General features: G+C 35.8%; 1 protein-coding gene across 1 annotated transcript in view; it reads left to right on the top strand.

Annotated features, from left to right (window-relative positions):
• Positions 1-9,973, top strand: part of ALKBH5 (alkB homolog 5, RNA demethylase) — a 40,453-nt gene that overhangs the window by 5,363 nt on the left and 25,117 nt on the right. Inside the window, exon 2 of the mRNA XM_053694725.1 lies at positions 7,132-7,212. Within this exon, the coding sequence (XP_053550700.1) occupies positions 7,132-7,212 (81 nt within the window). The remainder of the gene's footprint in view (positions 1-7,131; positions 7,213-9,973) is intronic.

The following is a 9,973-nucleotide window of genomic DNA, read 5'->3' as shown; positions in this document are numbered from 1 at the left end:
GGTTATACATTTCCAAGAACAGTAGGGGGCAGGAATGTTTTCTGTTCTGTAGTACTCCAGAAATGTGCACGCTACCTATCTAGATATCTCTTAAACAAAAATAACATAGTAATGGAGAGATACATGGCTTGAAATTTCCACTATCCGTGGATGAGTACATATTTTGACTTTTTAAAAATAAAAATTCCCCTAGCTTTAACATTGAGTGGGTTAGTATCTCTTAACCTCTGATTAGTAAACTATATAGTAATATTTTTTTTCCACCCCTGTACACGTGTGTAATATCAACAATGGCTAACCTTGGTACGCCAGATGTTATAAAACTACATTTCCCATGATTCTTAGACCCTCTGCAGTCTAGTTGAGCATCATGGGAAATGTACTGTATTTCCGAAACATCAAGGGTGCTAAAGTTAGCCATTACTGGTACATATAAATTCAAAATATAACTCACGGACTTGTGAGATCTAAGAAATAGTTGTTTCTAAATACTGTATTTGACCATAAAATACTTTGGCTTGAGCTCTGCAAATTTAAAGGGACCTAACTTTGTTCATTAATTACGTAAAGTAGAAACGTTTATGAATACACGGATATCTGGTTAGCTGCAATGCTTTTTAGTGGTCATAGTCCCCCATTCACTTGTCTTATTTGAAGAAGCTGATTTTAGCATGTTGCTGCAGTAGACAAGGCTTTTTTCTTTAAATTTTATTTTTATTTAAAACCGTCTAATATTTGCCCCTAGAATATTACCTTTTTTCTAGGCCCAAACATACTTTAGTTAGACTGCACACAGTTGGTGCATACAGAAACATGTTGGCGTTTGATAAGGACCAGTAATTTCCCAACAATACAGAAATACTGCTGTGATTCAGCTCCCTTTATTTATATACATGTACTTTTAGGGGTCGATTTATCAAACCCCTCGGCAGGCTTCGTCTGCCTACAACTGCAGGTTCTTACAAGAAAACCTGCAGTCTGTATTTAACAAACAGCAGTCATCAGAGCTTCCTTAAAGGGACACTGAACCCAAATGTTTTTTCTTTTGTGATTCAGATAGAGCATGCAGTTTTAGGCAACTTTCTAATTTACTCCTATTATAAATTTTTCTTCGTTCTCTTGCTATCTTTATTTGAAAAAGGCATCTAAGCTTTCTTTTGGTTCAGAATGCTTGACAGCACTTTTTTATTGGTAATTAATAATATATTAATTTATCCACCAATCGACAAGAACAACCCAGGTTGTTCACCAAAAATGGGCCGGCATCTAAACTTACATTCTTGCATTTCAAATAACGATACCAAGATATTGAAGAAAAATTGATAATAGGAGTAAATTAGAAAGTTACTTAAAATTGCATGCTCTATCTGAATCCTGAAAGAAAAAAAAATTGGGTTCAGTGGCGGTTTTCAATCTCCCTGGTCTTGTCCAACCGGGGAGATTAACAGCTCCTGCCCGCATGTGATTGGCTGTGTGCGGGCAAGGGGCGGATTGCACGCAAGTGCAAAATAGCTCTCGTATGCAATGCTGAATTCCGGCAGCGGAATTCAGCACGCCAGAGGCGCGTATGTGTGCCCCTGTCCGCCACAGCTTCAGAATCGACCCATAGTGTCTTGTGTATCTAATCAGAAATGGCAAATGCAAATAACTTGACTCCTGGCGCTACAATGTTGGATCTTGGGTTCTGTTTTTTTTTTTTTTTTTAAATCACAGGTTCACGGTATTGTAGATTTATATGGAATTTAGAAGCCAGCAAGACTCTGTAGTCAGCCAAGGTTTTTGTTTGTTGTATTTTGGAGTACAACATGTGTTAACAGAGGGAATCTCCAAAATGTAAAAATTATTTAAGTATAAAACATGCATTTGAATAAAGTAAAATGTAGAGCATTATGTGTGCATTTATAATTGATCTGACAAGTTTTGTTCTTGCAAATAGCGCTGTACTTCATCAGGCATATACAGTATTTGGCATAAATAAAACGTTTGTATCTAAAGGACAAACATTTCTAGTAGGCCTGCCACCAAGATTGGTCAAGCCTTGGCATTATAACCTCCATAACATTAGCACTTAAAGGGACATAATACTCATATGCTAAATCACTTGAAACTGATGCAGTAAAAAGCTGACAGGAAAATATCACCTGAGCATCTCTATGTAAAAAAGGAAGATGTTTTACCTCACAATTTCCTCAGCTCAGCAGAGTAAGTTCTGTGTAAAAAGTTATACTTCACCTGCTCCCAGCTGCAGGTAAAAAAAAATAAAAAAAAAATGAAGAAATGAACAGCAGCCAATCAGCATCAGCAGTGCTGAGGTCATGAACTCTTACTGTGATCTCATGAGATTTGACTTAACTCTCATGAGATTTCATAGTAAGCTTCCTTTACCTGATTGGTGAAATAATATGAGAGTTCATGAGGCTCATCCTTTCAGCTGTCCCAGGACAGACACACTAAAATGCTGCTTAGAAATTCTTTACAATGGGAGGTGGCTACTGAGGAACTTTTGAGGTTAAATATCTTTCTTTTTTTCATAGAGATGTTCAGGAGATATTTTCTAGTTAGCTTTTTACAGCTATACTGCATCACTTTCAAGTGTTTAAACATTTGGGTATTATGGCCCTTTAAGCAATACGTTATTGCAGGGCTCGACAAACCCAGGAGCCTGGTAGCCACTGGCTCCTAGAATTTTACCCCTGGCTCCTAACTTTTTGGGTTATTCTCCATATGTCTATATACAAATCCAACGGTCTGGCTCCTAAAAATATGCCTGGCTCCTAAATATTCTTACTGGCTCCTAATTTTTAAACACATTTGTCAAGCACTGCGTTATTATTCACATATCTAATTATTTTGGTTGCTTGTGGCTAGTGCCCTGATACAGGTGGTGTGTGCCACTGTAAAGAAATTAACTGGGGTGACAAATTCAAATAAGGAGGCTGCAAGAATAATCGGAATCCAGCAATACATATTTTACGTGCTAGGAATAATTATATATAACTTTATAAAGGAGGGCTCGACAAACCTTGGAGCCACTGGCACCTAGTATTTATATCTGTCGACCCCTGGTATAAAGGATAACACACAAAATGTTAGGAAATGATGTGGTTTCTGGCCTTTTAAGTCCTGATTAAATTTGTAGGCTGCCAGTCATGTGTTGCCACTCACCCTGGCAATCAAAGGGTTTTAAATGTTAGTCACACATTTCTCTGTAATTTTCTGATTTGCAAACCACTGAGACATTTACATAAACCACAAGTCAAACAACTCTAGCATAGATGCACCTTCTCTTTATTACTATCCTAGTAATTTTCATACCCTTCTACTGACAAGTAGGATTAGTGGCTACTGCTCTGGTTTATGGAATATTGAATAACCTTATTAGTATTTATGTAATCCAGAGGTCATAGCAATTACTATGTGTTAAATTGAGGATTAATCTAGATTAAGCGTCAGAACTGGACAAACACGTTTTTCAAATGTTGTGCTTAAAATAGTTATGAGGCTCTCAAAATAGATCAAATTTGTAGTTAATACTCAGTGGTTTTATAACCCAATTGTAAATAATCCCAGTTTTGCTATTGTACCAGGACTGTATGCTCATTAAAGGGACACTGAACCCAATTTTTTTTCTTTTGTGAATCAGAGCATGACATTTTAAGCAACTTTCTAATTTTACTCCTAATATCAAATTTTCTTTATTCTCTTGGTATCTTTATTTGAAATGCAAGAATGTAAGTTTAGCTGCCGGTCCATTTTTGGTCAACAACCTGGGTTGTCCTTGCTGATTGGTGGATAAATTCAATATCCAATCCAATAAATAAAAAAAAAAAGTGCTGTCCAGATGCCTTTTTCAAATAAAGATGGCAAGAGAACGAAGAAAAATTGATAATAGGAGTAAATTAGAAAGTTGCTTAAAATTGCATGCTCTATCTGAATCACGAAAGAAACCATTTGGGTTCAGTGTCCCTTTAACCACAGAGTATTCTATTTGCTACTCTGCGCAATACATTTTGTAAACATATGTTGAACATTTAAAAGGGCAGTAAACACATTGATATTTGTATATAAAATATGTACTTATGCATAATGAAACAAATTCACAATATATTATTTTCATTATTTATTTTGCTCCTCATGTAATTTACTTCTGAAAGTTCAGCAATTTCTAATTCTCGGAACTTGAAATGCCCTGTGATAACTTCTCAAGGCAAATCATGCTACATATCTGCCCCTATTTGGCTTTATATGATAACTGCAAAACATTGTACTTTGTAATAACTTAATAGCGGTGGATAGCCTTGTCTGGACTAAAGCCCACATTAGCTCCTAATAAGGCAAATGGTGGGTTTGGCTATTTTAAAAAAAAAAAAAAAAAATTGCATTAACTAACCCTTTTATATTCTCGGGGGGGGGGGGGTGTCCTTTTATAAGTACCTAGCTCTGTTGTGTATTACAGCACCATAGCCTACCTAGGTATGCTTTTCATTTAAGGATACCAAGAGAACAAATTAAATTTGATAATAGAAGTAATTCAAAGTCTCTTAAAACTGCATTCTCTATCTTATCCATGAAAAGTTTAATTTTGACTTTCATGTTACTTTAAAGCCTAAACTCCTAAGTAGGCATAGTCTGACAAGTGCTTTTGGGAAGCCCTTCTTACTTTCTATGTTGCCATAAATAGAAAGCAGAGGTATCTGAAATCTGATCTTGTATCATTACTTGTATCATGTCTTGATGTAGCTGACTTCATAACTCATATTTATGGCTCTTGGTTTCACTTCTTGTTCCCAATGTTCAGTTTTATTTAAATGGACATAAATGCCAACATTAAATGATTATTCAGATAGCATGCCCTAAAAAAACTAAACTTTTCAATTTATTTCCATTATCAATCAAACTTTGTCAGGAGAAACTCTGAATTTTAAATAGGCAGATTGATGTGCCATTGCATTGTCTTTCTATAGGGACATTAAACACCAAGTATATTTCATGCTCCTCCCTCTAATTATGGTTGCTGCCGTTTTGTAACCTAGGTTTCACTGCAGGTATCTGAAATAGAGTTGCTGCACATGTGCACACACATCCGCACAGGAATGTAGTGAAAGATAAAATTTCAGCATGGCGGCACTGACTAGAGGGAGGCAAGGAATAACCCCAGTACTATGTTTATAGAATGTATAGTATTGATTATACAATTCTACTCTATTTTTAATGGTCATCTAATGTCACAAGTTGATATGTGGATCTAAATTTGTCAGCCCCTCCTTTCAATGAGATACTGTAGGGACATCCTGTTAAACTAATAGTGTTTTCTTTGGAAATTTTGTGTTGCGCAACCGTTCATGCCTACATAGTTTAATTCCAAAGATCTTGTTTATGGGACAAATCGCATCCCTTAGCAAAACATGAACTTGTTTCAACTGAGAACAGCTTAGATGATTCATCTTATAATTGTCCAGTTTGTGAACCTAAGCACCAAGGGTGTCGTTTTAAAAAATAGGCCTGGCACCTGGGTTTGACAGCCCTTTGCTATTGCCATACTGCTTTTTATTTGTACAGTAGAAAATGCTTCTCGCAATTTCAGCCACAGTACTTTTTATTTTGGAGGCCATTTTCCTTCAGGGCCATGCCACTTGCTGTTCTCTTCTGCTCTGGTAGGGTCCTTGTCCAAGGCTGGATACATTTTGTGAAATAGCTGAGCATAGGATGAGACCATGGTGTCAAAGAGCACAGTGGGCTGGTAAATAGCAGCTCCTAGAATAACTGGTTGTGGTGTGAGTTTTGTATAAAGCTTTTGACCAATAGTGCAGTGGTTTTTGGCATGTTGTGCGTGTTAAGACTCTGGGTGCTGCATTAGTCACACCATGGACCCATACAGATTGGCAGGCTGCACTAGACATCAGGACCTCTCAGCACACAGTGGAAAGAAACTGCTGAGGACTGCATATGACAAGCTACCAAGGTCCATTTTTTGTTGTAGCCAGTAGGTCAACACAGCTTATGACCATACAAATACCCAGGTCTATATATCAACCTGGCAACCACAAAGACAAAAAGAGCACCTTAGCGAGTCTGATTTAAAGGGATAGGAAAGGCAAAATGAAACTTGCATGATTCCGATAACAAAAAAAGGAGATTGTGGGAGGCGCTCAGTGGCAGTCTGCTCTTCACTACTAGTATCGTTCAAGATAAGACAAAAAACTAAGTTCCCCAAAGCATATGTGCTTTAAAATACTTATTTACACACAAGGATATCCAACCGAAAATATTCGGATATATATATATATTTAGTTTTTTTACGGTGTTTAAAAAAAAAAGTTTAAAATTGAACAATCATACACACTCTAATTGTAGCTAAAAATATAAGGTGTCTAAACACAAATTAATAATTAGATACTGTTTTAAAAGCTAAGTCAGAAACAATTGATACAAATATACAATTCAATGCTGACATACACTTGATATATAACTGTCATTCCAAGTGGGTAATATACTTATTGCAAAATTGATTCGCACCCTTTAATTTTTCTTGAACAATACTAGTAGTGAAGAGCAGACTGCCACTGAGCGCCTCTCACAATCTCCTTTTTTCGCTAACTCGTGTTTTGTTACATTTTCTGGGGAGAAGTGTAACTATTGGGTGTGTAAAGTGCTGCTTAGACCGGGCTCCTGGACGATCCTCGTCATATTGATGATTCCGATAAAGCATGTAGCGTTAATACTTTACTGGTTAAGCCGTACTAGGGCTTTGTTTCCATGTGCGTTGGAACCTCACAGGCATACAGGGTTGAGAGTATCATAATAATAATGCTCCTGTCAGGAGGCGAAAGTTACTGGTCCACACAATAATAAATATAGATAATTGGCTCATTTTACTTATTCTCAACACCTTTTTTCCATTAATTTATCTGAGGTTAGTAGAATATGTGTATAAATCAATTATGCCTCCAAACAGATGTAGATTTTGAAAAAATGTTGTCAAACCCTGGTTTTAAGGTGTTAATAGCTCTCTGATAAACTAGTAGAGTAGAAATGTGAATACAGTAATGCATTTCCTCTTACTGAAGTATTGTATGTTCAAGTGACTTTTAATAATAATACATTGTAACTGTTACCTTTGTTTTCTTGCAGTGGATACGCAGCAGATGAAATTACCCACTGTATCCGACCGCAAGACATCAAAGAAAGACGTGCTGTTGTCATACTTAGGAAGTAAGTAACTTTACCACAGACAGAACCTACTATACAGTTTCAGGTTATTTGCTTAATTAGGTTCACGTCGGATTAATTGGTCCAATGCAGGGGTAGGCAAACTATAGTCCGAGGCTAAATCAGGCCGGCTGTCTATTTTTGTACGGCCTGCGAGCTTAGGATGATTTTTACATATTGTCAAAAGAATGTTTCATGGCAGATGACAATTATATAATTCAAATTTCATTGTCCATAAATAGTATTGGAACATAGCCACTCTTATTTTGTTATATATTGTCTTCTTTCATGCTACAAAGCAGAGTTGTGTAGTTGTGACAGAAGAATGTGTGTGGCATTATGAACTCAAAGGAAAAACGGTTAGAAAAATGAAAACATTTGAAAGCAAACCTCATTGCTGCAGAAATTTACAAAAAGTGAGAGACTGCAAACACATTAAGTTTGTTTATTCTGTATGTCACATTGAATTGTATCAATAGATATTTGTGGAATTGTTCTCTGTTGTTGTAGAACTTTCTACGTAATATCCTTGTTTTTTTCCTTTTGGCCCGCCAAGCCTAAGATATTTACTGCCTCTCCCTTATACAGAAAAAAGTTTGCTGAGCCCTGGTCCAAGGGATATGTAGCATATTGTTAATACAAGATATTTCTGTAGTCTTGCCATAATTAAAGGGACACAAAAAAATAAATAATTTTATGATTTAGAAAGAGTATGCAATTTCACCCCACTACTTGTTTTATTTGAATGAGCCAATCAAGGCTTGCCACTGTCATTTTGGTAGAATAATCTGCATTATTTTGGGTTATTGTTTTAAAATGTGAAGAGAAATTTCAAGCACAGAATTTGTCATATCTGGATACTCACCCCCTGGCCTTCAGTGTGCATTCAGGTACTGTGCATAATTAGAACACAGATGGTTGATAATAGTGTAATGAAATTTAAGTTATTACAGTTTTGATTTAATATCAAACCTATAACATGGCTACTTTCAAATTGTTGAGAAGGATCTAGCTGCAGACTGGAGCACCACTCTAGACAGGAAACATGTGACCTCCACTCAAAGCTTTTTATTTTAATCAACTTTAATGTAACAAACAACCTATAGACAATCATTCTGAAAACTACACATTTTGCAGCTTTCTTATTCTTAATGTGCACTCACAGTGGTTACGTTATAAATGACAATCGGCATAGACCACTGTGAGTGCACAATAAGAAGAACAAGAAAGCTGCAAAATGTTTAGTTTTCAGAATGATTGTCTATAGGTTGTTTGTTACATTAAAGTTGATTAAAAAAAAAAAGCTTTGAGTGGAGGTCACATGTTTCCTGTCTAGAGTGGAGCTCCAGTTCTGCAGCTAGACTAGTTTGCTGCTGTAATGTTTTCCTCAACAGGCCATATATCTGTTCCTTTTTTCATTGTTGAGCATTTGTTAAATCAGTGGGTGTTTTTAATAACTGAGTCATAGGTACTTGGCAAACAAGGAAAATGTACATTTTGTTCTGTATATGTGCAGGTATAAATACAGTAATGTGAAGCACAAGATGAAATAAAATATTAAATATAACAAAAGTTTTGTCATTTAAAGGGACAGTAAACATTAAAAAAAAAAAAAAAAAAAAACGTTGCATTATGTGCAGAATTATATATCATAAGGGTAGACCTACCTGTTTAAAAAGTTGTTATTCACTGAAACTTTTACTTGCCTAACCTTTATCAACATTCTGTTTGGCACTGCAATTTAAAAAAAAAAAAAAAGCATCAGTTGCTTGCTGCACAAGCTTTCCATTCAGCTAAATGTTGCATTCTCTTGCACTGGATAGATTTATGTAACATTTATTTACTGTCCCTTTAAATGATTATAAATAAATAATAAAGGGTTATTGCATGGATTCTCATTAAAATTTACCCTCTCATTAAATAGCAGATTTTAGTCCATTTGTGCCTTTTTTTAAATTTGAGGCAACCACATGATTCCTGTTCATTAACATGATAGGGAAAACAATTACGGTTTGAGGTTCCAAAAAGCCCCAGAGGTAAATCTTTGAAAAGCAGCAAGATCCACCCTCGTAATGAAAGCACCCAGAAGAGCAATGCCCTTTATGATTCTGAAATTCTATCTTCAGGCATTTCCGTAAAGATAACACGCGCCAACTATGTGAGCACAGGCTACAGCAAAATAACTTGTAGTAAACTTGCAGTTGGGATTAAAAGTCAGTGCTTTAGAAGCAGTGAGACAGATATATGCACAGAACAAAACCATAATCGTTATTTATAGGTTGTGATCTCTGGGACAGATTATTTTACTGCTCTATTTTCCTTAATACAAAGTTTCCTTTTTGGTATATTCCTCTACCACCTTCTGCTTTGCTTTATAAGTAAAGGTGGGATCAAATTCTTCAGCAGAGCTAGTAATATATGTGCTTAATCAGACATCACGTTTTCACCTGTACAGAACATTGAAACTAGAGGTGTAAAATTCTGGAGATTTTAAAGCCATGGAGAAGAATTTTTATCTCTTTCCAGAGAACGTGGATTTTTTTGGAAAAAAATGGGGGGGGGGGGAGTGCAGTTTGGAGTGCTCTTAAAAATTGATAGTCATTTTGTTACATTGGAAACATAAAATGGAGTGTGTATAACAGTATTAAACTTGAAATAAAAATACAGCTTATTCAGTAAATAATAAACTAAATTTTTTTTTTTTTTTTTTTTATAACTCTTTTTTTGTTTCAAATGGAACTGCAAGGTCCGGATATGTTAAGAA

The sequence above is a fragment of the Bombina bombina genome, chromosome 11 (genome assembly GCF_027579735.1).
Source record: "Bombina bombina isolate aBomBom1 chromosome 11, aBomBom1.pri, whole genome shotgun sequence".
In the NCBI taxonomy this organism is placed as follows: Eukaryota; Metazoa; Chordata; class Amphibia; order Anura; family Bombinatoridae; genus Bombina; species Bombina bombina.
Note: the sequence above shows the minus strand (reverse complement) of the source record. Positions and strands in the feature narration are given on the sequence as shown.